This window comes from Sander lucioperca, chromosome 5 (genome assembly GCF_008315115.2).
Source record: "Sander lucioperca isolate FBNREF2018 chromosome 5, SLUC_FBN_1.2, whole genome shotgun sequence".
NCBI classification, from domain to species: domain Eukaryota; kingdom Metazoa; phylum Chordata; class Actinopteri; order Perciformes; family Percidae; genus Sander; species Sander lucioperca.
In genome coordinates this window covers 10,871,341-10,898,728 of record NC_050177.1, presented here as the reverse complement: position 1 = coordinate 10,898,728, position 27,388 = coordinate 10,871,341, and the positions used below count along the sequence as shown (strand labels likewise).

The following is a 27,388-nucleotide window of genomic DNA, read 5'->3' as shown; positions in this document are numbered from 1 at the left end:
GGGAACGGCTCCGCAGCCCCTGTGCATTCTGGGTGGAGATGTGGACATGGTTGGGGAGTACAGATACCTGGGTGTCAACATCGACAACAGGCTGAACTGGAAAATCAACAGCACTGCTGTTTACAAGAAGGGGATGAGCAGACTCTATTTCCTGAGGAAGCTGAGATCCTTCAACGTGTGCAGCAGAATGTTGGAGATGTTCTACCAGTCTGTTGTGGCCAGCGCTCTGTTGGCCACAAACTGATGAGGAAGGCTGGCTCCGTTATTGGCTGCAAACAGGAGACATTTGAAGCTGTGGTGGAGAGGAGGTCACTGAACAAACTGTTATCTATCATGGATAACCCCGACCACCCTCTCCACCCCCCCACACTGGTCCAACAGAGCAGCACCTTCTCTAAGAGGCTCCGACAGCTTCGATGTCGCACGGACCGCTACAGGAAATCATTCCTACCACAGGCAATTAAACTTTTTAACACTACATCACTGAGTGTGAGATAAGACTCATATACATCACAACTGCACTGAATGCACCTTGCACAACCTTGCACAATAGGTTTATCTACATCCTACTAGTGAAACAGTTGTACGTTTTTACTCCCCAACTTTCACATTAAGTTTATCTATATCTATTGAAACAGTTGTGCATTTTATTTCCAAATTGTATATATTTTAAATATTGCTCGTGTAGTATTCTATTATTATTTCATGTATATTGTTTCCTATTATTTAATGTATAGGCTACTCTGTATGTGTGCTGTGTGTCTGATATTTTGCTGCTGCAACACCGTTATTTCCCATTTTTTGGGATCAATAAAAATCTATCTATCTATCTATCTATCTATCGATCTATCGATCGATCGATCGTTCGTGCATGGCATTATGGAACTTTGGAAAACACTGTTAATTAATCCACAATACTAAACAACGCATTAAACAATTCACACGTCGTCTTAATGTAACAAATACACGTAGCCTATTCATGTAGATAAATGAGACCCTTGTTACTACGGAAGACGTCGCTATTTGTTCCACATAGATATATACACATGTATATATCTATGTTTGTTCCATTTAAGAGGTGAATTCGAAGTGCAGCAGTTAAACTCCGTCTGAGTGCACGCGCGCTCCCGCGGCCAGGGGATACAAATCGTGGCGGGGATAGCACCTTGGCACGACACCCCCCCCGTGTTGTTTATTATCGCGAGATCAGAGCACGGGATTTGTGAAGGCCGGGGTTTTTATTCATCCTTCCGAGGTAAGAAATCCTTCGACATCGAACTGAACAGTTAAATCGTTTATTTTTTGTTATCAAGACCTTATGTAACCCATTTATGGACTTCACTATTTGGGCGTTTGTTGTGACAGCGAGGGATCACATGCGTAAGCGATAGACTAGATACATACAACTAGTAAGCTAAAGAATGTTAGCTATAGCTAGCTAGTAGTTAGCTTTTAAGCTAACGTTCACCCCACGTTATCCAAGTTGGTATGGCTAGGGTGGTTGTAGCTTGTTAGCTGCTTAGTGGCAAATCATGAATTGTCCTAACTGATTTGAAAGTAATATTTCTCATCAGCAGGTTAGAAAATGACCACTCCGGATGTACGGCTCAACCATACAATCTACATCAACAACTTGAATGAGAAAATCAAGAAAGATGGTAAGTTAATCCTTCTAACCTTCAGTTTCTGGCTAACGTTACATGTAAATACACACAGCGCACAGAGAGCCTCTGTAATCAAACTAATGGTTTCTCAACATGTTCGTGTTTCTGCAGAGTTGAAAAAGTCGTTGTACGCCATCTTCTCGCAGTTCGGACAGATTTTGGACATCTTGGTTGCACGAAACCTAAAGATGAAGGGGCAGGCCTTTGTTATTTTCAAAGAGGTTAACAGCGCTTCCAATGCTCTGAGATCCATGCAGGGATTTCCTTTCTACGACAAACCCATGGTAGGTTAATCAAAAAGTGAAAGGCGAATACAAGTTGCCAAAAAGCATACTAACGCAATATAACAACGTATGCTGCGTATCAATCCTACAGCGTATCCAGTATGCCAAGCTGGACTCTGACATCATAGCTAAAATGAAGGGGACTTATGTGGAGCGTGACCGTAAAAAGGAGAAGAAGAAGGTCAAAGGAGCTGATGCAGCTGGAGCTAAGAAGGGTGTACCTGGAGCTGCTGCACCCATGGTTGCTGGGGTACCGACTGCCATGCCTGTAAGTAGGGCAACGTGTGTTTTATTTTATGTTTGATCAGTTTGTAGAGTTACTGTTGGCAACAGAATTTACTTATAAGCTATTGTGACATAGCAGTAGCAAACAATTGTGAGATCCAGGTTACTGGATGAAGATGGATTTGCTCCCCCCCTGCAACTAAAAACCAACCATTTCCTGTTTATCTAATTATGTTTTTCCAAACAAAGTTGCAATGTGCTTTGGAACATATAACTAAAGTGAGACTAAACTTTCCCTAAAATGTGCAGGGACATTGCTTGCATGGGGTCATGTGCAAATGGGAGCAGGGATCAATATTTAGGGAAATTCATACTGACAATTCCCACCTCAAAGACCTAGTAACGCCAGTACTGCTGTGTTGTGAATGCAAGCAGAAACATTGCAGGGATAAGCACTTGGACTGTCTCTTTTCTGGCATTGCCATGGCAAGTATGAAAAGGTGAAAGGTTCCTGAATGTGGCTGCATGTGTGAATAGTGAAAATCAGGTAATCAGGAACTGTTGGAAAGACGCGTAACATTGTAAGACTGATAAGAGTGAATAATTAAAGTACAAAAATAAATAAGCGTACGGGTAAAGGAGGCAAAAGTATGTTCAGTCAAATCACATTTTCTTACTCACCTTGGTTGGTCTCCATCTATTCATATAGATAGATAGATATAAAGCAGACACCAAATTTCCGTGCAGCAGACTAAACCGTAGCATGCAGGCTCTCCAGATGTGGGTGGAGATCATTGGTGTTGGGGGAAAAATGTAATCGCAGCTACCGACACACTCATCACGGTTGTACTTCACTCTTTAGGGAATGCCTCCCATGAGCCAGGCTCCTCGTATGATGCACATACCAGGCCAGCCGCCTTATATGCCCCCTCCTGGCATGATGCCTCCTCCGGGGATGGCGCCTGGTCAGATGCACCCTGGTGCCATGCCTCCTGGCCAGATGATGCCCGGACAGATGCCTGGACAAATGCCCCAGCAGGTTCGTATGTTCTGACCGAACATGTTATTTGTTAAAATAAAATGTTATCATTTTGCCATGGTGGTTCTATTCTGACCTCTACTGTCTTTCATCCTCACAGGTTGCAGAAAATCCTCCCAATCACATCCTCTTCCTCACCAACCTGCCAGAGGAGACAAACGAACTCATGCTCTCCATGCTCTTCAACCAGTCAGTAGCAACTTCTCCCCTGCATTTGATTTTGCATTTGTCTATTTGTCGAATGCCAGACCTGACTGTGTTGTTGTGTATTCAGGTTCCCCGGGTTCAAGGAGGTGCGTCTGGTCCCAGGTCGCCACGACATCGCCTTTGTGGAGTTTGAGAACGACGTACAGGCCGGCGCTGCACGAGACGCACTACAAGGCTTTAAGATCACACAAGCGAACGCCATGAAGATCTCATTCGCTAAGAAATAAAACCTCCAGACTGCTATTTTTCTTACATACATGCACAGGTCTTTTTTTTTTTTTTTTTTTATGTACAGCAGTGACCTGAACTAAAATGTTTTTAGAAATTGGCATTTGCTGTTCAGTGTATTTTTTCCCCCCTTCGTCCAGGATTACATGTAAGTATACATTCTTTGCATCAAGTTGCTGTGTTTTATCGTTCCACACTGACAGAGCTCTTGACCTAAAATAATGGTCAGGTAAATTTATCGAGTTCTTTATTCTGCTAATCCTCCTTGTAACTCAAATTCATGAGCAACTTGACGTGTCTTCTGTATTTTTTTAACTGTTTGTCATTAAGCATTGCACCCAGGGTCTGCTCTACCAGACATTGTACCTGGAGCTTATTTCTTTTCATAATTAAAATACATTTTCTTTGAGACAGTGCTCTGCCTCACTTCTTCATATGTATTTATGTTGCAGTGGGAGTCCGTCCCATGCCAATAGATGGTGCTACAAACCTACTTTCTTCTACCACTGATGTTGAAGTGTGTTTCACAGGGGTAGGTGGCTAAAGGGAGGGATGGATGGATGGGCTAAACACGCAAATATAAAAAAAAATTATAATTGGCAATCAAACTGATAACTAATTATTTCCTGTGCCCATTACTTTTGCCTCTTCCCTGGTGTCATTAATTTTGCTGAAACTTTGAATATCTAGCGATAATCTGTAATTGCGGGGGTTATGTGAGACTTGACCTTTTTTTTTTTTTATTCCATCCAAAAACGACAACAGTACTAGTGTTTGGAAAGGGTTGATAGCTTATGCTGTGGTATTGCTGCTTGTAGCTTTCTCCAGAACTATTGTACCCCAAATTAACTTAAAGCGTAACTCTCGCCAAAATGCAACCTAGGGTCTTTTTGTGAATGTACCCGAGTCAAACTTTCGTTTAAAAGCATATTTAGGACGGAATCGCCACTTTTAAGATTTACCGTATTTTCGTTTTTGGGTCAAATGGCCTTTTTGAATGGGAGTCCTAGGGACACTTTTATGCTAGCCTAAAAATAGCTATTTTTAAAACAGTAAGAAGGTTCGACACAACATGAAACTTTGCTCGAAGTATCACCAGAGGCCTGTAATACAAATCAAACAACATGCCCTGGATTTATTTCAGACACACGGCTTCACTAACCCTAACAGCCGCGGTCCCGCATAACCTGTGTCACGACGGTGGTTAACAACTAGTTCAGTCAACCCAGGGTTTTGCAATCCAGCGACGTGCGCGTTCACATAAAAGAGGCGTGTTTGCACAGCACGACCAATCACAAACATCTACCAAAGATGCATATTTTATATAAGAAGAGCAAACTATAATTCTACATAAATAAGAACACAGACACGGTTTTACAGGCAAAATGCAGGAAGGAAAGTTGACAAAAAAAGCCAACGCTGTTTTGCGTAAATCACAACGCCTATCAATATCACTTCCAGTGGTGTAGTCTACGTGATAGTAAGCTCCAGGATTTCTATATACCCACTTAAAAATGCCCAATGACACGTAACAACATACTTTACATTATATTTTTGATACATTTGGAATTGTCATCGGTGCTTTTTTCTTAACATCTATAGGCTGAATAAAGGTCTTTTTTACTGTAAATTGGTGCATAAAAGTGTATCGGAATGCAGGAAATGAAGTCGTTGATGCTTAAAACTTCCCTGGGGGAGGAGACCCAGGCCCCCCCACTATGATATGCCCCCCTCCTACCCCAAAGGCAGATTCTGGCCAATATACAGTACAGTACACCTACTATAATAGCCTACATTAGACTACACTGGTCACTTTCCCATCAGTCAGGCACAAGATCTGACCATAATTACACTTCTGCTTTCCATGAGCTGTCGTTGCTTTAACCTTTTATTTCAGTTGCAACCCCAGCAGTGTTAAGCTGTGAGAGAAAATTAAAAAAAATATATATATATCAAAACATAATTCTAACTGATGTGCGTATTGGCGACACACAGCTGAAGAAGCCGACAAATAGCTCCGCTTAAAATCTATATCTTTCATAAAGATACCCATTAGTGAATGTCAACGGGTTGTCTGTCTCTAAATGTTTTAACTTTTATGAGCTCTCCCCCTCTCTCCCTCTCCCTCTCTCTGCGCACCGATCTCCGCCTGATCTTCTATAAGAACGGTGACGCCGTTATCAATCGAGTATTGATTGGTCAGTAGGCGGTGCTTTAACACCGGTTGATCTCTGATCTCCAACATAACCTGCTCCCGACCAGGTTAGGCGTTCAGCTTAAGTTACCACGGCGATTTAACCCGGTAACAAGTGATCCACCTTCGTGATACAGAAAACCCTGGGTTGAACCTGAAGTTAGCTCGTTAACGCCAAATCTTGCTTCGTAGTACAGGCCTCAGGGGCTCTACACCTTAACGAAAGCATTGACAACATTGTGTACCCAGAGTTTACTAAAAAAGGTTTTGAGCAACTCATGTTAGCAGTTGTTTACACTATCCGCCATTTTCCCAGTCAAAAAATAGGCAATCTCCGAATGCGAATGAACGGACTCCATAGGAGGAAATGTCATTCTTATATGAGGCTCCTTTTTCAACTACAAGGTCAATATTGTGTTTCACTAACGACAAAACAACAATATATATTATATGGAACTAAGCTTTTGGAGCTTTCCATCTTTACTCTCCTCCCTTGACTATTTTTGACTGGCTCGATAGACGGCGACCGGAAGAACAACAGCTACAGTGAGTTGCTCAAAACCTTTCTTTTTAGTAAACTCTGGGTACACAAACAATGTTGTCAATGCTTTCGTTAAGGTGTAGAGCTCCTGGTCATACTTCGAGCAAAGTTTCATGTTGTGTCGAGCCTTCTTAGTGTTTTAAAAATAGCTATTTTTAGGCTAGCATAAAAGTGCCCCTAGCACTCCCATTCAAAAGGCCATTTGACCCAAAAACGAAAATACGGTAAATCTTAAAAGTGGCGATTCCATCCTAAATATGCTTTTAAACGAAAGTTTGACTCGGGTACATTCACAAAAAGACCTTAGGTTGCATTTTGGCGAGAGTTACGCTTTAAAAGAAGGTCCCCAGGCACTTAATATGCAACCCCATGATATAGGGTCTGACTTTTGATTAATACCTAGTGTCAGCAAAAATGCCGTTTTATTGAGTTTCCTCTTAGCAAAATGCTCTGAGTGAATTTAAACTGCACTTTTATAGTGAAGGGTAGACACAAGAGCCAGCGATATGGCAGCGCTTTTTTTTAGTCAACCTTTATTGTGCGGCCATTTAGTTTTATTCAGTTTAATAATATCCCATATCGAATGCTGTCCAAAATGCTCAAAATTCTAAACGCTAGGTTCATAGGGTACCCAGGAAACCGAGTGTTAAGAAGTTGAGATGAACGGTTCATGAGATATTTGAAAGACAACGGGCACATACAGAAATTCCCCGATTTATAGTTGGATGTCTAGATGGATTGTTTGGGGAAATAACTTTCTTTGATCATAAAACGGCTAAAACAGTCCTGTTGTAGGACATAGGAGATTATTGTACTTGTTTTCTTTATTCAACAGTGGAGCTCAAAAGGAAATGTAGGGAGAGAAGGGCATTGATGTCATACAACAATGGTCCTTGGCTGGATTCGATCTCTAGACTGCTAGACGCCTACTTTCTCCACCCAATTGATACTTTTTAAATATTTTCTGGCCTTTTAGAAAAAGAATACAAATTCATATTAGTCCTGTATTTATTAGAAAGTATTCAAACTCTAATCACTTTGTTCAGAGCATTATGGGCCTCCATACAAATCAGCATATCCCCCATGCTTGTAAAGTAGGTAAACCAATTGGAGTATCATTCAATTTGTGCTTTGAAGTACATGGTACATGCCGACCAAAACATGCTTATCTTTATTTGGCCTTTGTGCCTTTGAGACATATTTGAAAAAATCAATTAGATTACATAATTTACTGGCTGCTCTAGAGCCATCATACTTTTATTTTTTTATTGTAGCGTTTTCTTCATCCATCTGTTTAAGGCTCAATGGTTATTCAGGAACCAGAGAACATACAGTTTGGGTTGTAACTGGGACTTGGCTGACACTGTATTAGATGTCGAATGCTAATGATTTGATTATTATTTTTTATACATTCAGCCCTGGGAACACATCTGTGGCGTTAGTGCTGATGTTTGTGAAAAAATACCAATTCTACTACACTAGACAAAATCAGTCTCGTCTGGTTTCTAGCTTCAGGGGTTGTTCATGTAAAGCATATTCATTTGATGATGAATAAGTAGCTGCTTTACACTGATCTCACATGACTGCATTGTAGCCAGTGAAGAAAGAAGTACAAAGAGGAAAAAAAAAAATGAGCAAAAGTACAAAATTATACAGCGTAAAAAATAAATTTAAAGGATCAAAAGTAAAAATCCTCATTATGCAGACAGAAGGACCCATGCCAGTGTTAATCAGCCTGTTAATGTTCAATGAGTTGTGGAGGAGCTAATTCAAGATATTACATATATTTTTGGGTAGTTATATTTTGCATTGTAATTTATATAATCTATGCATTTTTAAAATCATAATCTGTAAAGTAACTAATACATCTGTCAGATAAATGTACTGATGATGTGTCTGTAATGTAGTGGAGTAAAAGTATAAAGTGGCATACATTCAAATACTCAAGTAAAGTACAAGTACCTCAGAATTCTGATTGTTTTAGGCCTCCTTTTATGAAGACTGTGAGTAATCTCTGTTCAAACAAATATCTAATGAATGCAAATAGATACAATTGTCTGGAGTTGACCAATTAGTAAATGCCTGCTGTGTGTTTCGCAGCACGTCCCTTCACACACTAGTCATTACAGGCCAATAAGGACCACTGGCTCTTCTCAAAGGCTGGATTCATGAGTATGGGGCGGAGTGATGTGTGAATTAGGCCTGAAAAGCTTAATTTAGACTCCTATCAACTGTGCCCGCACACACAGGGCCTCCCTGTTGTGGACTTAAACTGTGCCCAGAGTAATTGTCTTCAAGTCAGCTCAACAGTGTACACAGAAATGCACATTCTTCTGCAGTTTCCCAAGCCTTTCCACACTCCCTTATTTTGCCTTGAGAAAGCACTGACCTTAGCCATCAGGGTGGCGTGCGTGTGTGTGTGTATGTGTATGTGCGTGCATGCGTCTCGCATGCTCTTGGCAACGTGCCAAGTGCCTTTCCATTCACCAACACAGTGATCTTTCAGTTGCAGGGACTGAAAGGCAACTTTTCCAGTGGGTTGTGTGTTGGAGTTGTCTGTGAGTGAGCTCAAAAGTCAGCATGTGACGGTACATATCTGCATCCATGGGCACTCGTTGACAGTTAAGGGTGTGACTGTTTGCTTTCTAAAATATTGTTCACATTTCATTACCGGTCAGTCATCATATACAAACTCATGCTGTGTGTTTAAAACCCTCAGACCTTTATTTTTTAATTCAAGAGTGGATCCCAAATATGCCATTCTGACATTTAGGGAAATAGTGAATTGTCCAGCCAAAAAAAACAAACATGAAGTCAATATTGAATATTTCACTTACAGTGAGAAGGCTGACTGAAAAAAGATATGATAGTGATGAAAGTGATTTTAACTAACTTGAAGCTACTTCATGGAAGACTAGGGTTGGACATCGTTTGGATTTTAACGATTCTGATTCCAATTCCACCTTTCGATTCCGGTTCTTATCGATTCTCGATTCCGATTCTTTGAGGGGTGGAGTTGAAACAGGTCAAATGCTTATTTTCACAAATAAGAGGAAAGTTTTATTTTGATTTGATGGTGGTTTGCAGTTTTACAGGGCTTTTTCAATGTAAAATAAAGCCACACTAGAGCGCTGCTTACTGTGCTCCAAGGCTGCAACACAACAAGCACCTGGCCGCTTTGGAAACCAAAAACTTGCGCATGTTAAATTGGGAAGAGATGATCGGATTTGGAACCAAATCCTCTAAACGATTCCAAACGATTCCAATAAAGAAACGATTCTACTGGAATCGTAATTTTTGAAACAATTCCAAGTAGGAATCGGTTCTCGATGCCCAACCCTATGGAAAACTATATGTGAAGGAGATAACTTTTTTTTTTTTTTTAAAGATTGCCATTTAATATTTGTCAATTTTGACATCAGAAATAGACAGAAGGGACAAAGGGACACGTGTGACCATTAGATGGTGCCAAATACGTAACTCAAGACTTCCCATTAAAAGACGCACTGACTAGAGTATTAAGGTTGCAGATGTTTGTTGACCCTTCCTCAGGTGAACCTCACACAGCAGCCTCTGAGCAGGCCCAGGGATGTCTGCGTGTTTCCGGATGGTTGGTTAGAATTCAGCTCATGTTTGGAGGTCACTGCTCCTCTATGCAAATCAACCCTCTGCTCCTTAAGAGCCCTCTGTTCTGCTCCGAGGGTCGCTGCAGAGTGCCAGGCCGCGGAAACACCAGCGGTTGTCAGGGAAGCTCTTGAGCAACAAGCCCGTGGAGGAGGGAGGCTGAATCTCATTAAACTTCATCCGATGAAGAAGGTACATTGTGCGGAGGTCCTGGATCCAACAAGAAGAGCTGTGGAAGTCAGACGTGGAAAATATGCCATGTGACCGGTGCCAATGTTCAAAATATGCTATCTACAATTCTCTTTTATATTTATGCGCTCACCCGGTTAGTATTTATTGCCACCGGCAGCATCATTAAGCAGCTGCATGTGCGCACAGTTTACAGGCCGGAACAAGTCTGATCGTAAATGTGGGTATGACGATCACATTTATTTAGAAATCAGTGCGCAGGTGAAAGGTGCGTTTAGGCACGTGCGCCATGACCATGCGCTTAATAGCTACGCTATTCACCTTTAAGAGAGACCACTCTCCAAAGTTACAGATTTGTGTTTGTTTCCTAGCTTTTTTGTCGCTATATTTGTGAATAACTTCAATGTCACCACCCGTAGCAGAGCGGTATTTTAATTATGTTTCCCATTCAGAGGCCAACCGAGCAAAACTGTGAAAAGCAGTTAATTGGCACAGCGGAGCTTTGAAGCGAGCAGAGGCCTGAAACTGGAGGAGGGGAACAAGCGAGGTGCTACAAAAGGTAGGGAGGAAACAGAAACCCACAGAGGAGAACTGAAACGCATTCAGGATAATCCCATGCCATGCGCAAATGTGACATACTTCGAAAAAAAGTTTGGGGGTTGGTCTGAGAGAGAGAGAGAGAGAGAGAGAGAGAGAGAGAGAGAGAGAGAGAGAGAGAGAGAGAGAGAAGCGCCTTGGTGCGCGCTGGGAATCATCCGGACAAGAGCTGAAAGACTGATATTCCCTGCCTCAGGACACACCCTCCACACTCACTCTCACTCACTCTCTCTCTCTCTCTCTCTCTCTCTCTCTCTCTCTCTCTGAATCGGTCGCCGCCGGGCTTCGTATTGGGTTAACCAAGACCAACCCGCCGCGTAGAAGAGAAGAGCGCAACGTGAAATCATTCCGCTGGACAGACGCAACTTCGGTGCCCAAAGTAGCATGAATATAGATGTTATTAGGTTTCTTCTTTTCGTTTTAGTGTGCGTGGATCAGGCTTGAAGAGAGACAGAAGAAGAAGAGAGAGTGTGAGCTAATTGGGATGATAGTTCAAGTCAAGTGAGCCGGCAGATTGGACATTTAAAGCCTCTTAACGCAGGTGGTGGGAGGAATACGGCGCGAGGGGAGTGTGTTTATGCAACGCATTGTGGGTGTTTGTGAGCATGTGTGATTCCCAGTGGTAATCCACACTGGACACAGCGTCAAGGGGGTGATCAGGTGCGTGTTTGTGGGTCGCTGGGTGGGGGATTAATTTTAAGCGAAGACAGAGATAGTTATGGTTTCTCTGACCTGGACGTGATGAAGTAGCTCTGTGGGAGTTTCAGGGTTTAAGACCGGAGAGGAGGAGAGCTGGGCGGACGGACGGACGCAGGGAGGGAGGAGGAGGAGGGGGACACCACCACAGCCAAAGCGCACAACACGGTCCCCAATCCCATGACGCAAGGATGGAGAGCACAAGAGCGCACAGGATAACTCTGCTCGATCCTAGAAACGGGAGCGGAAAGATCACCGGGAAGCCAGATATGAGGAGTGTCCGACACCAGGGACACTTCCACCTGCAGCGGACTGTGATTTTTCTCATCGCGCTCATGTTACAATCGCAGGTAAGCCACCGATTAAGTGCTATTTCGGGCGGCATGCACTTAAACCCCCGGAGCTGACTTTTTAACTGACAACAAAACACACCGTCCCTTCCCTTTTTGTGCTGTCCTCATTCTGCTTCTACATGGCGCTGTGCCCACCTGTTGTTTCAGCCCGCTGGTGTCTATTATCCCACCCACCACAGAACTACTGTAGTCCTGTGTGTTGGCATAAGAATATTATAGCTAAATTACATTTTCTAGCATTATACAGAAGTCAGAGTTTATTATTCCACCCTTTACCAAACAAAGGGTAGCCTAATGAGGCACAACAAACACATGAAACAGGTTACAGCTGCTGCATGTGATTTATTTCGGGGATTTTAGTAATTAAAACCATACATTATTGATTTTGAGGGACTGATGGCTTCTCAAAGAAATAATGGAGGATAGGCTACATTACACCTTAATTACGCACCACACACCCTCTTTTCAGCGTCCTTCCATTCACTGAATTAAGGACTGGCTGCATCTGCATCTCCATCTTTAGCACGTTCGCCTGCTAACGCGTTGTCAATTTTATTTTATTTTACGTTATTTGCAATTCTCAGCCACTTTCTGACTGTTTCCTATCCCCTCTGTCTTCATATGTCATGGTTGCATGGATGCAGACTTTTTTGTGTGTTATAGTGTTTTAACAGCAGAGCCATTGCAATGACCTGTATAAACGATTCTGACAAGCTGCTTATGGCATTATTTTGGCAGCATGGACATATTTGGATCTGCTGGCCTGATCAGGATGCCTATGATGTGTGACAGGACCCAGCAAAGTGTGTGTGTGTGTGTGTTTTCTCTGAACACTGAGCTCACATCCAGCATCTGTGTCTTGGGTGTGTGTGGAGCCCGGGGCCACAGCCGAATAAACTCCGGGGCGTGTGAATGTTGAACGTTCGGGCAGCTCTGCGTCTCTCTCTTTGCACCTCTGCAACCTCTTCACAGCTGAAGAACAACACACGCTCCACTCCCTCCATTCTCTGACTGCACTGCAGTGAGAAACACACTCTGGATCCTCTGCTGCTGCTAGTGACTATTTATTAATGCAGGTGACAGGAGACCATGTTCATGAAGATGCACTCTCAGAGCCGAGTGATCCATTAGCGAAGCTTATTGACTGTCCAGTGGTCACTACGTTGTCTGTTGTCCAGTTTTATTCTTCCCTCCCAAGGCTCACACTATGCTGCAGTGTGAGCCATGGAGATATTGCGACGTGAGTTTCAAATTTGAAAAAATCATTTTCAGTTTGCCAGATTCATTTGATTATTTTACACTTCATCAGATATCTTTCAAATGTGTCTGACATCAGAAGCTTAAACTGTTTCACATAAAACAGCATGTATTTGTTGTCTTAATAAGCAAATCAATTGGAAGTACATTTCAGTCTTAAAGTTCACCCAAAAACAACCAGAGTTCAATAAATCCATAGTTTCAGTGTGATTAGCTGAGGTGTTGAGATACTGACTGAAGCACAATGGTACAGGGCTGAAACTAACATATTTTCTTTATCAATTAATCTGCCAAATACTAACAAACTTTACTAATTATTTGGTCTATAACGTCAGAAAAAAAGTTATAAATGCTGACACACCTCCCCAGTTCTAAACAATTATTTTAAACCTAAAGATGTACAGTTTACAGTTTAAGTCTTCACATGTGAGGGGCTGAACACAATTTATATTACTGAAATGATGAACCAGTTGTCCAAACAGTTTCTATACATATTCTGCTAATCAAATAATAGATTAAGTAATTGTTTCATACAATGGCATTTGAGGAGAAATAAATTGCATTTGAACGCAATAATGTCTTTCCAGATATGTGATATTTAGGCACAAAGAAACTCAATTAAAATGTTCACAGCAAGGTCTGTTGATTAGTGTGAGAACCCTGAGATATTCAAAACATTTGATTTTTTGAAACATATTGATCAGATGTCATTCCATGTCATTTTCTTTCATTCTGTTTGTTTGCTTTGTTTGGCAGTGTTAATGTGAACTACAGCTGTTTTGTCGAAACTGCAGCCCTTTGCTTAAGAGGAAAAAATGTGCTTTATTAATGGGTTTTTATGGTTTTGAACTTTTCCTTTAACCTTTAAATGCTCTTGTTCAAACTGCTGCACTACCTTTTAACAGTCTCACCTGCATTTCACAGTAGAACAGCGTTCTGGTAGTGACCCAGGAATGTCTTTAGATGGAGATGCTTTGTTTGTCAGACACCCTGGGTTTTGGGTGTAGTGATCCTTTAACTGCCCAAAACTCTCCTGCAGGGACGGTCTGAGCCTCAGCTTGGTCTCTCTCCCTGTGTCTGTCTCGCTTTTTTTTCTGTCTCTCTCTCTCTCTCTCTCTCTCTCTCCCTCCCTCCCCATCTCCCCCTGTGTCTCTCTCTCCCTGTGTGTGTGTGTGTGTGTGTGTGTCTCTCTCTCTCTCTCTCTCTCTCTCTCTCTCTCTCTCTCTCTCTCTCTCTCCCTGTGTGTGTGTGTATCTCTCTCTCTCCCTCTGTCTGTCTGTCTCTCTCTCTCTCCCTGTGTGTGTGTGTGTGTGTCTCTGTCTCTCTCTCAATTTCAATTTTCAATTCAAATTGCTCTCTCTGTCTGTCTGTCTGTCTCTCTCTCCCCTTCTCCCCCTGTGTGTGTGTGTCCCTCCCCCTGTGACTGTCTGTCTGTCTGTCTCTCTCTATCTCTCTTTCTCTGCCTCTCTCTCTGTGTCTTTCTCTCTGGTCCGACTGAGCGCTGAAATGCTGGTATGCAGGGAATGGTTTGGGCAGTGAGAGGAGGAGAGGAAGAAAGGAGAATGTAGAGTGATGAGCGCCACTGTATCTCCACAAGCCTTTTGATGTAGACCAGTTCAACCCTCCTACCCTCCATCCCCCTGACCCCTCCCACCTCACCCCCTCCCAGCTCAGGGACAGGGGCAGGAGAGGGACACGCAAACCAAACACAATGGGGCGACTGAGATTCTTGCTCAGTGTTGGGCAGCAGACACATGAAAGCTTGTTGGTTGTCGAGATTTCTGTCCACGATGAAGCATACAACACCGCTGGGGATACATGACTCTCATTCCTGGACTTAATGAGCAATAATTACGTTCAGTGTTGCCAAAATGCCAAAAAGGGCTGTGAATTATTCAGATTTATTCATCAGTACAGATTTCATGACAAACTGAGATAACAGTGGCTTCATTTTCTTGTGGTTGCAATGGAAGAAGCCATTGTTTTATTCTGCTACAGTGACATACACACAGACAGGGGCACACATACACACACATACCTGACCCCGGTGCTCTGAGACTCCCAGGGGGTCTTGTTAACTCTAGTGTGTGTGTGTGTGTGTGTGTGTGTGTGTGTGTCCCCTCAATCCATCTTTAAACAGGGAGGGAACACAGAGAAAAGAAAGGGAGGCGGATGAAAAGGAGCATGGCAACAATGTAGAAAAGAGTTGATAACCACAGAAAGAGAAATGACAGGAGCTTGTTCCCAGATAGAGAAAGAAGGGAGGAGGAGTCCCCTTAGTGTCATCGTCCCCTGGGAAGGGAGAGTGAGACCCCGCAAGAGAGTGAGAAATAAGAAGGGAGTGGCGGTGACACAAAGGTGGAGTAAAAAAAGACAGACAAGAAGTTGAGAGTTAAACAGGATTATATAGCAGGAATGTTATCTGTGCATGATTTGGATGATAAAGAAAATATGTTTCCTCTATTGGAGGTCAGGCAGAGTTGTGGGAATCCAAGTTGTGTCCTCATTTCTTTTTTCTCTCTCACTTGCTCTCTGACGACTGTTGTCTTGTTACATACTGATAAACAGATGCTACAGAAGAAACATGCAGGCTGCTGCAGATTACCAGAAGTAGCGAGCCCGCACATTGCAGGAAACATGAAAGTCCGCTATCAAACACTTTATGAAGAGAAGCCAGAAATCCCACACACTTGTATATTTTATCAGTCAATGATGTCTTTATCAGGTGAAATTGCTGTTATCTATCTTACCTATTGAAGGACGAGATGTGTGAAGAGATTCTGGTTTTGTTCTCAGTTTAGTTTCTGGTACCATGCATCTGTCATTAATAACTTTGTTATTTGTTGTTGTTGTTAAGTGAAAAAAAAAAAGAGACAAAAGGTGGTTCTACACAAAAGTTGGCCAAACCATCAGTTAAAGTTTGGGGGCCAAAAATGGGATTTGATTTCCTGGCTGTTGCAAGAGACTAATGCAGATGCTGAAGGTTTCCGTGGCTTCACAGTGGTCATTCATTATTTCTGATGAGCATTGCCTCTTGTGTTGTATCTGACAACAATAGCAGTCTTTACAGCAAAAAACAGCCTCCATATATTAAAAACACCAAAGTGAGAGGCACAACTCAACATTTTGGGGAATGGACTTAGTGGCTTTCTTGTCAAGACTTGACAAGATTTGTTTGGGGTGGGGGGGTTATGTGCCGGACTATTTCTTGTGTGATTTTCTGGAGTCTCTGCTGAAAGTTACAACTTTACATCTAACTCTCGGCAAGAAAGCTCATAAGAGAATAGACTTTAGAAAGACAGTAGCTCCTAAGACGGCGGCCGCCTGTATACAAGAACACGACTGTCTTTATAATCTATCTTTGCTAATTACACATGCTAACGCTAGCATGCTAACGCTAGCATGCTACCTCGTTCTCAATAGCAAAGCACTGCTACAACACACACAAGTTCACCATAATCTACAAAAGAACTACTTACATGTGCGCCCTCATTTAGAAGTCTCCCAGCTAATCCTGCCTTGTAACTGACCGAAGTTGTAGAAACAGCCTCTTTTACTGTCTATGGAGCTAGCTAGCTGACATGATCTACATCTGAGCTACTGGGCATGTGCAAGTGCAATCAAAGATAGTACAGAAGAAGAAGGAAAGAGGTCTCACTCTGTAGCTAAAACAGAGACCAGCTGAAAAGAGGATCTGCAGCAGTGAGAGAGAGCGGTGCAGTACAACAAAAAATATGGTGTTTTTTGAAAATTAAACCATGTAAACCTATTCTGGTACAACATTAAAATACAATTATGAACCTGAAAATGAGCATAATATGGCTGCTTTAAAGTGTACAGTGTTCAGAGTCTGGTGTCCTAGATTTTTAACAGAACCTTTACTAACTCATACATTCAATCCACCTGTTGACGTTTTGTGATTTTGCATCACTATATACCAGTGAGAACTTGCATACTGTCTTGCTGTACTGCATCTGTTTAATAATAGATAATATTAACGTAACTCTCTCTCCTTCCCTCCCTTCCCTCTTCTTTCTGCTCCACCCTCCTCTCTCTGGACAGGCTGTGTGTGCAGTTGGGATGTTCGAGCTTCAGATCCATGACTTCCAGAACCCCCTCGGCCTTCTGCAGACGGGAGACTGCTGTGACCTCCAGGCCAACGGGGGGCAGCGCTGCTCTGCCAGGGACCAATGTGACACTTTCTTCCAAGCCTGCCTCAAGGAGTACCAAGCCCGGGTCATCCCAACTGGAGCCTGCACCTTCGGGTCGGGCAGCACAGGGATCCTGGGTGGAAACTCCCAGTCGCTCCACCACCGAGGACATGATGGAGGAGGAGGAGGCGGAGAGGATGGGACTAATGGACACATTGTCATTCCCTTCAAATACGCATGGCCAGTAAGTACAGGGGTAGTGTTGGTTATCAGGTTACCAAGGGAACAGGCTAAGCTTCAAGTACAACAATACACTCAAACTGAGGCTAGAGTAGAATAACAATGATGAGTTCAGACTCACATGCTTCTACACCTTTTCTGTCACTTTGGTACTGGAGGGCTGGATGACAAAAAAAAAGCACCATAACTAGACCTCTTTTTATTTATATAGTAGGCTATATCACAATATCCGTCCGTGTATTCATGCACGAATAGGTACGGGCGACCTTCGAAATTGAGCCACTCATCGTTGCGTTCAGTGCTCACCTCTGACTCTGCCATTTTCTTGATCTATTCTGCTGTTCTCTCGCTTCTTGCTTGTTAGTCTCTTCCGGCAATAGATGTGCTCTGTGCGTGATCTCACGGGATCTCGCCCGATAGTGCAGTAGCAGCCGAGAGGAGTATCCATCAGGCAAGTGTTATTTAAATATACTTCTGGTGTAGTTACAAACTTTCTAATGCCTCGTTTTATAAGTACAGAAACTATTTGTACTACTGTAGACGTTTGGCATCATTCCGGGCATTATTAGTGGGGTAATTTACGAGATACAAACGTGGATCCATTAGTACGGTGGCCGACAGGGGCAAACGCCCTGCAACTTAAGAAAACACACCCAAATAGACAAAACACAAGCAAATTAAGAAAACAACTTCATTAATTTGACAACACATGTGCAGCATTCAGCAAATGCGCTGCAAATAAAAAACGATGCAAAAAGAAAAGCACGCAAACTCCGAAAAAAGAAGCAATGCAAAAAGAAAAACAACTTCATTAATTTGACAACACATGCACAGCATTCAGCAAACGCGCTGCAAATACACACAACACAACCAAATACATAAACACACTGCAAATACACACAACACAACCAAATACATAAACACACTGCAAATACACACAACACAACCAAATAGATAAACGCGCTGCAAATATGAAACGATGCAAAAAGAAAAGCACACAAACCCAGAAAACAAATGCAAAAAAACCCGCTGCATCCAGATTACACAACAGAAGTTCTCCAGACCTCTAGAGGGAGCAGCTAGAGGAACAGCTTGATTTTCGACCCCACGGTGAGAGAGCGGGTAGAGTTGGGTATGGCTGCAGCCTGGAGAACTCCATAGACTGTATATTAAATTCATATTATTATTATTATTATTATTATTATTAATAATAACATAATATATTAATAATATACAGTCTATGCTGCCATCTCATGCCCTCCCGGCTGGTGCTGTCCCCGAGCTTCGGCTTTTCAAAATAAAAGCTTGCGTTAGGTCCGCTATGTGTTTGTACTTTGGCGTGTTGGATGTTTGTGAACTAAACAGTACGGCAATCATACTAATGAATACAATAACTTTTTCAGCAGATGTCTTACTTACAACACGTTGGAGTTAGCAAAGCAGTTTTGTGTTTATATGTGTGAGCAGGATTTATTCAGTTTGATAAATCCCACGGTAAATTGGCTGGTTTACTAAACAGGGAGGGATTATACATCCTGTCTGTTTTTGTATTTCAAGAGCGAATTGCTCCACAATATGAATACAGATTGATCACTTATTTTGTTGGTAACCATTGTTGTATAATCACAATATTACACTTAAGGAGGACTATACTTCAGTAATGCGCCTTTCGGACCTCAAAATTAAACCCTCTCATGTAATATGGCTTAAACAAACGTCAACGTTAAACGCTGATGCAGTTTTAAATGTTTTATTACCACGAGTTTACAGACGTCTCTGCTGATTGAGTATCACCTGTGACCTGAGCCGAGATACACCCACCAAACAAGAGAAAACATATCTCAAACATAGAGACTTAATATTTACAGTCTATGCAGTTGGTCTCTCTCTCTCTCTCTCTCTCTCTCTCTCTCTCTCTCTCTCTCTCTCTCTCTCTCTCTCTCTCTCTCTCTCTCTCTCTCTCTCTCTCTCTCTCTCCCCCCATGGGGTCGAAAATCAAGCTGTTCCTCTTAGCTGCTCCCTCTAGAGGTCTGGAGAACTTCTGTTGTGTAATCTGGATGCAGCGTTTTTTTGTTGCATTTGTTTTCTGGGTTTGTGTGCTTTTCTTTTTGCATCGTTTCATATTTGCAGCGCGTTTATCTATTTGGTTGTGTTGTGTGCATTTGCAGTGCGTTTGCTGAATGCTGTGCATGTGTTGTCAAATTAATGAAGTTGTTTTCTTAATTTGCTTGTGTTTTGTCTATTTGTATGTGTTTTCTTAAGTTGAAGGGCGTTTGCCCCTGTCGGCCACCGTACATTAGCGCCTGCACTAAGCTAACCAGTTGATAACGCTAACTCGACCAACGTTACAACAAGGGAAAAAAGCTTATGGGGGGGTTGTTTGGCTCGAGGTCAAGGTGCAAAGCAGCCTAGGGTGAAATTACTTCGAACCATCACTTTAATAATTAATAGCATTTAGCTCAAAGCACCACTGAGGAGGAAAACTCACTCTTTGTTCACCACAACCCGTATACAGGAATCACAAGCACATTGCATTTTTTTTTTTTGGGGATCAATTTTTTATAATTTTTTAGCACCATTTATCATACAGGCATACAGAATACATTCCACAATACGTGCCAGGTAATGTCAGGTGGTGCGTAGAACAGATGAACACAAATTGAACAAGAACAAAAACCCTCTCCCACCCCACACCCTCTGCTGTCTTGAGGAAAACAAAGCACATTGCATTTTAAAATGTCACAAGACATTAAGGTTGGGAACCGTTTGGACCGTCATTTGATAAGATGATCAGATGAGATGTTTTACCACCTTAGCTAAACATTTTCCTGCATTCACAAAATGAAAAAAATACCATTATGTGATTACAGCAATAGATGGTCAACGAAATGACTACAAAATATTATAGAATCTAATTTGGAGTTTGCTATTTACTATGTGCAGTAATGTTTCTCATCCTTTGATCTCCTCAGAGTCGCGTCTTTTCCTGTCCTCTTCCTCCCTCTTTTGCTCCATCCATCCTGAACTTTCTGCACTCAAGTTAAAATCGTTGGTATTTTTGTTCCTTCCTTCGGGGCGTATTGAACAATCTGCGTCTCGATCAAACATCACACTGCTGGCTTCTCCATCTTGTTCTCATTAAAGAGCAGAACAATTAATCTGCCATTAACACAACACTAGGCGAGTGGGGCCGAGAAGGCAATATTGATTATTCAATGCACCTCTCTCTTTCCTCCTCCAGTCCTCTCTCACTCTCTCTTTTTCTTTATTTTTTTTCCCCAATTATTAGTCATTGGTTTTTTTATGATACTAAATTTAACCTCTTTGGGTTTTTTGACTGTTGATCAGACAAAACAAGCTATTTAAAGACATCAACTCACCATCTGAGAAATTGTGATGGATACTTTTATATGGTTAATGTTATGGTTAAGGTTAATTAAAAAAACAATAATATGTTTATCTTTGTATTTCAGTTTGTTTTGTTAGCTTTGAGCCCTAAAATGCTTACAAGGGCAGGAAAATGAGAAACAGTAACAGCAGTGAGCGACACAAATATGCTCATATGGCAGAGCTCTTAAAGATAAAAAAATCCATCAGTCCATCCCTCTATCATCACACATTAGTCGCGTCTTTACTGGACTCTTTATTTCAGCAATTAATGTTTTTTTATCAATAAAAAGGAGTTAGAGAGAATAAAGCGAATTGGCAAGGACACGAAGGAGTGAACCTCAATTTTTCTTGGGTTTGCAGGGATTTTTGTTTGCTTCTTAGTTTCTTTTAGTCTTTTAGCCTTTGATCGCTCTCAGCATGGTTGGCTTCTTTCTCATAATGAAAGTATTACAGAAATGGCAACAAAAGACCCTGTGGCTAATTCGATTCATATTGTGTTGTAATAATGTTTCTAATATCGCACAAAACCCAAGTGAAGCTTGGCGTGGCATGCACGCACGCACGCACGCACGCACGCACGCACGCACGCACGCACGCACGCACACACACACACAAGAATGTAACACACAGTTGGCTTAGGTTTCTTCTTCTTGATTAGTATCAGCCCATTTACCTGCGAGACTCTCTGTCCCAGAGTCAATTATCCTCCCTTATCTGTGCACAGTTTACTTTTGTGTGCCCGTGTGTGTGTGTGTGTGTGTGTGTGTGTGTGTTTGTGCTGTATGCATACTGCGTGTGTGTCATACTTTTTCTCCTGTACGTCTGGGAGGTGTGTGATTGGCAGGTATAGGAGTGTGAGAAAATTCTCTGTCAGAAAGCCTACCTGGATCAGTTTCAGGGCTGGGCTGCAGAGGGAGAGAGAGACAGAGAGAGGGGGGGCGGGGGGCAATTGCAGCGTCAGTGCATTTTGGGCTAAAAGACTTTCTTTATCTGGCCATCTCTGGAAGGTGGACGGTGGAGGAGGGGGAGAGAGTGATTCCCCTGCCCCAGGTGAGGGGATGAACAGGTGAGCGTAGTCATTATGAGGAAAGGTGAGCTCTTTCTGCCCCCTGCCCTCCCTCACTTGTTCTTTCTCTCTTTCTTCCACTAATCTCTTCAGGGAAATGTGTGCAGTCGTATGTGTGTGTGTCTGTATTTGCTTATGAATGTGAGTAAAGATGTAATTCGTTGTGTTTGTTTTGCATATAATGTTATCAAGATTGCAGGGGGGGGGGGTGTCATCCCTGTCAGGCTGCTGTAAGTCTGTGCTATGATTGCTCTGGTGGTTAAAGCTCTGGTCATGTGCTGATGTGTCACTTTTTACCAGCCACTTAATAGCGATAATGGTACTATGTTTATGTAAGAATACTTTATGTGGAATATTATATATAGCCTACTGTATATGCATGATTCAATCAATCAATCAATCAACATGTATTTATATAGCATTTTACAGCAACCAGCAGATATCCAAAGTGCTTTACATCAAGAACCAAGAATAAAACAACATAACATACAATAAAAAGAATAAAAACATAGAAAACAGTCAAATCAAAAAAGGTTACATAGAAACAGGGGGAGGAGAGGGAAATTATCACACCATGTTGAAAGCCATTCTAAATAAATAAGTTTTGAGTTTGGATCTAAAAAGAGCTACATCTGTAATAGTGCGAATGTCAGGGGGTAACTTGTTCCAGAGTCTTGGTGCAGCAACTGCGAAAGCCCCGATCACCCCACAGTTTAGAAAGACAGTAGCTCCCAAGACGGTGGTGATATTTTGAGCCTTTTAGTGGTATAATAAGCAATTTGTTTTTACTTTCCCTGTGCCCCAAATACTAGCGTTGTAAGCTAATCAGCGGTCCGCGCTAGCTTGTTTCAAGCTACAAACACATTCGATTAGCATGAAAACATGTCCCAGAGAGCGATCGAGTGGGTACACATCTGTTATTAACCCCTAGGTTTGTTTTGCGCCAGAATTGTCCATACAGGCTAATTTTCATCTGCAGTCCCTAGCAGGTTAATGGCTTAAAACAATAGATACGCTACAACAATACAACAAATACACATAAAACAAGAAAGACATAGGCATAGACAAGTTAAATGACACAACCACTATTCAAGATTATGACAACCAGTCCCTCCAGAAAAACGTGATTATGTGATCGCATAATTCAATGCATAATCAGCCAAAGTCTGCATATTTATGCGGGGGGCGCATTTTTTCAAATCCGCCGCACTTTCGACGCATAAATTGCCGATTTCTGCGCAAAATATGCAGGTCTTGCATGATTTCATAATCCCCGCATTTTTGTTGCAAAAAAAGTCACATATATCTTAGCAGAAAGTTGAAAAATGTTGCGTTTACTTCACACGAGAGCAGCCATTTTCCCCTGTTGCCATGGGAACGTTATGACGTGACGTAATTACGCGACGTGAACATCATCGAAAAGCTACAAACCCCGCGATGAAGCCATGATGAAACCGCAGTTTTTGCAAGTTCCCGCAATTTCATCGCATAAAATTGCATAAATATCCTGCATATTCCATCGCATTTTTAAGAAAACGTGCCGCATAATCAAGGATTTTTGCCTGCAACAATCACAAAAAAACTCGCATTTTTCTGGAAGGACTGGACAACTGGCAGGTTGATGGCATGAGAAAAACATAACATAAGTATCATACACAGTAGACACAAGTAAAAGTGCCTAGACACACATTAGAACGCATCAACACATAAGCACACACAGAGACACTACTGTAGCGATAAAGACAAACACATTATTCAGGATTATGGCAGCATATTTGATTAGTCAATAACCAATGTTTTATGGATTTGGAGAAGGATTTGATAGATGTGATGTTCCTTAGTTCTGTAGGTATGGTATTCCATGTATGGGCTGCTTGAAAAGGAAAAAGCTGACTGTCCAAAACTACTTTTTCTACATGGTATTTTACAATCCCCTCTTGTAGATGCTCTGGTGGGTGAGTTTAGATTTTGTTGAATGAATTTATTGAGCAGAGGGGTAGCCATACCATGACATTTTTTATATACAAGTAAAATATGCCTCCTGGTCATGAGTAATTTTACAGATAGTCTGAGCAACATGGCTTCATTTTGACCCCAGCGTTAGAATTACAGACACTCAGCTGTCTGGGACATTTTAGGTACGGTGCTGGGAAAAGTTCAAAGACTTCATAAATGCGAGGTCATTTCTTTAAGCCCTCTCTCGGTTGGTGGTTTCACTGTTGAATCTGTTTGGACGACAAGGGGAAACAGAGCGACCTGCCAAGAGAAAGTGTTCTTTGTTCCTGATAAATTTGTTCATCTGACAGAAGTCAGTGAAAGAATCAGGAGGATGAATGGAAATCTAAACATTAAGGCAAACAGACAAGTGCACATGCAGTGTGAAACTAATGACCAGGAGGTGCTTATTCCTCTATAGTATGTATAGATCCAGCATAAAACCACAGCTTACCAGACATTGTGGAACTGAATCTGATGTTTCCTGACCTTTTGTCACACAGAAGTATTTCATCAAGGTCTGGTTAAGGCCTGCTCTATTGTTAAAACAACTTCTGACAAATGACAATATGATAGGTGCTATAGAAATACTCTTAACATGAAATGAATGGAGTGGAGTCCCCACCGTTTATAATCCTCATGTCAAACTCGTTCATGGTCAGGTTTACTGCCAGAGGCCATAGCTGACTGTTCCTGGGAAAGACGTGTGTGTGTGTGTGTGTGTGTGTGTGTGTGTGTTTGCGTGTGTTTGCATAGATATGAGTCTTATATATTTGTGTTATCACAAACTGAGCTAAATGCTAATTCATGCAGCACATTTGGATCATGAAGAAGATACAGTCTGTAGATATCTCATTTTGTTCTGATGTTTGGTATCCATTAGCAAAGAGGAGTATGAGCCAAAATACTTTGTCTAAAATGTTAGTGCTACATACCATTATGTATTTTGAATTTAAAGAGGCTCAGGTTTGTTTAAGTCACATATGATATACAGTAACTACAGTTACTGTAAACGTCTCCAGTTTAGTAGTCAGATACTTTGCATAGGTAAAAGTATACTAATACCACAATGTAAAAATACTCTGTAATAAATAAATAAATGCTCCAGCATTATTACAACTTTCACTTAAAGCTGCTGTAATCGATATTTTTAATTGGTGTAAAAAATACTATTACTATCACCTCTATATAAACATGTTTCATGTAGTGAGAATAATCACCTGACTCTGCAGTTCCCCTCAGCTCTATAAAAGCTTTCAAATCTGACACGTAACTGTCAAATAATATAGAGTAAAAAGTACAATATTCCCTCTGCAATGTAGAGGAGGGTCTAAAATAGCATTACATGGTAATACTCAGAAGTACAGGTCCCTCAATATACTTGAGTAAATTTACTTTTAATAGCAGTTTTTTTTGTTTGCATGTCTAGCTTCTCTCTTCATGTTTTCTGTCTCTATCTATACTGTCAACGATCCAGTAAAGACAATATTGGTAACAAATACAATTTTAAAAACTGCATTCCATCATATGAACTCATCAAATAGTAGATTCACTAGATAATGTGGACAGTTTTCTCTGGAACTATTTTACTGCCAAAAAACTGCAACATAGTAATAGATAAGTGTAGATAATTGTTCACAGTGAGGTCTGCAGAATATCCAGAATAATCATGACATTGTTTCTGAAAAGACACATTGTTGTTGAGTTTCTTCAAGTGTCATTTGTTGATGGTTTGGGCACCACAAATTACATTCCTTTCACTTGTATTGTGTTGGAGTGGCAGCAGACGTGTTAGTGGCAAATAACTGAGAACCTCGACATATAAAATGTAAACCAAACCGTGCATGGCTCCACACCAGGAAGGAGTGAATTTGATTGAAGCTATCTACGATTCCATTTAGCTGAACAAAGCACTTCCTCTTCAGTGGAATTCTTTCCAGGCAGCTTCTTGTCGCAGAGCTCTGAGCTCAACACGCAAAGTGCTGCCATCATGCAAATATGTTCAGGTGTAGCTACTATGAGTCTTCCCATCAGTCTCTCTCTGCTCTACTGTTATTCTATTGTCTCTGTTTCTTTATTAATGTTGTGTAGAAAGGCTTAAGTGAACTCATTAAAACAGTAATGAAGGTACTCAGATCCTTCATTTTAGTAAAAGTACCAATACAACAATATAAAAAATACTCAAAAAAATACTATTTCAAGTAAGTAAGTAAGTAAGTACAGAGGTGTTATCAGCAAAATATAGCTAAAATGGTCGATATGATTTTGTCCCCTTCAAATAGCTCAGGCTAACTGTTTCACTCTATTTCAAGTCTTTATGCTAAGCTAAGCTAACCATCTGCTTCTCTTCAGAAAAGCAAATTTCTGAAATGTCAAACTTAATTTTTTAAATATTTCACTCTGAAATTAAGTGAAGTAGTATAAAGTATCATACATTGAAAATACTCAACTGCATTATACTTAAATACAGTACTATTACTGTAAATTGATCAGAAGAGAATTTTTATACAATTAAATAGGACACACACACACACACACACACACACACACACACACATTGTTGTAACCTGTGCATTCCTGCTGTGTGGGAGCCGAACAGGGGGAAGTCAGTGAAGGGAAACGAAAGGAGAGGAGAATAGTTGGAGCTTTCTTTCTCTCCAAAGTCTCTCTTTCACTCTTTCTCCTCCTGTCGTTTGTGCTCTCCTCTCTTTTGTCCCCTAATTGACTCTCCTACGCAGCCTTGCATACCTGCATGTACGCTGATACTGTTGTGCACACCGTTTGAACATACAAACCTGCAGGCCTGTACATAGACACACACACACACACACACACACACTCTTTTTGTCTCTACAGACACACGCAAACACACAGATCACAAATTCATCAGCCAACACACAAAACACAAAGAAGGTTAATTCCATCGGGATCTGGAGCTTGTGTTTTTTGGAGATAAGTTAATAACTCGGGGGTAAACGTCTCTAGGGAAGCGTGTTTTAATGATTTCATTTGTGTGCAAATTGGATTGAGGGTAGGAGTCTCTTTATTAGGAGAAAAAAGAGGCAAAGGAACCTTGATTTACATGATCACAGTGAAATTACATTCTCTGGATGTCATTGTGTGTCATTGAATGCAGATATACAATTGTTTATTCACAGGTGTAATCACAGCAAATAGTTGACTTTATTCCATCGATCTCTTTCTCTTCTTGTCATATCTCCTCACCCTTCTCCCTCTAACATCTCCCACACACACCCTCTAACGCTCCCTCTCTCTCTCATTGTAAACCTTTTGTTCTCGGTGTCACTGCCCTCCAGTGATCTTCAGCCACATCAAGTCCCGGTGGATTACACAGAGCAGGCAGAGATATAGTATAGCTGCCATAGATCCTCCCTCTTCTCTCTGCGGTTTCTTGTGTTGCCCAAAGCTTGACAGGAGCAACCACAAA

General features: G+C 41.6%; 2 protein-coding genes across 7 annotated transcripts in view; both read left to right on the top strand.

Moving 5' to 3' along the window:
* The first annotated feature begins 1,171 nt into the window (after window positions 1-1,171).
* snrpa (small nuclear ribonucleoprotein polypeptide A) lies at window positions 1,172-4,056 on the top strand. Of its 3 annotated transcripts, none has more exons than XM_031296627.2 (7): window positions 1,172-1,255; window positions 1,578-1,658; window positions 1,776-1,948; window positions 2,040-2,216; window positions 3,036-3,212; window positions 3,313-3,401; window positions 3,487-4,056. In XM_031296627.2, exons 2-7 carry the CDS (start codon window positions 1,586-1,588, stop codon window positions 3,644-3,646), a joined length of 849 nt encoding a protein of 282 aa, XP_031152487.1. In that variant the 5' UTR covers window positions 1,172-1,255; window positions 1,578-1,585; the 3' UTR covers window positions 3,647-4,056. The 3 variants fall into 3 exon arrangements, with proteins under 3 accessions (XP_031152487.1, XP_031152489.1, XP_031152488.1); XM_031296629.2 differs by having other exon boundaries at window positions 1,187-1,255; window positions 1,583-1,658; XM_031296628.2 differs by having other exon boundaries at window positions 1,217-1,286; window positions 1,583-1,658.
* Window positions 4,057-4,075: 19 nt separating this feature from the next.
* The window catches only part of LOC116047699 (protein jagged-1b), a 67,620-nt gene continuing 44,307 nt past the window's right edge, over window positions 4,076-27,388 (top strand). For 2 of the 4 annotated variants that reach the window (XR_004104457.2, XM_031296632.2), the window contains exons 1-2: window positions 10,923-11,838; window positions 17,161-17,493. Coding sequence is in view for 3 of the 4 variants with exons in the window: in XM_031296632.2 (XP_031152492.1) it covers window positions 11,680-11,838; window positions 17,161-17,493 (492 nt within the window). In the remaining variant the exon portion in view is untranslated. Of the gene's footprint in view, window positions 4,165-10,921; window positions 11,839-17,160; window positions 17,494-27,388 lie in introns of those variants that run through there. The other 2 variants (XM_036001571.1, XM_031296633.2) reach the window with 2 other exon arrangements.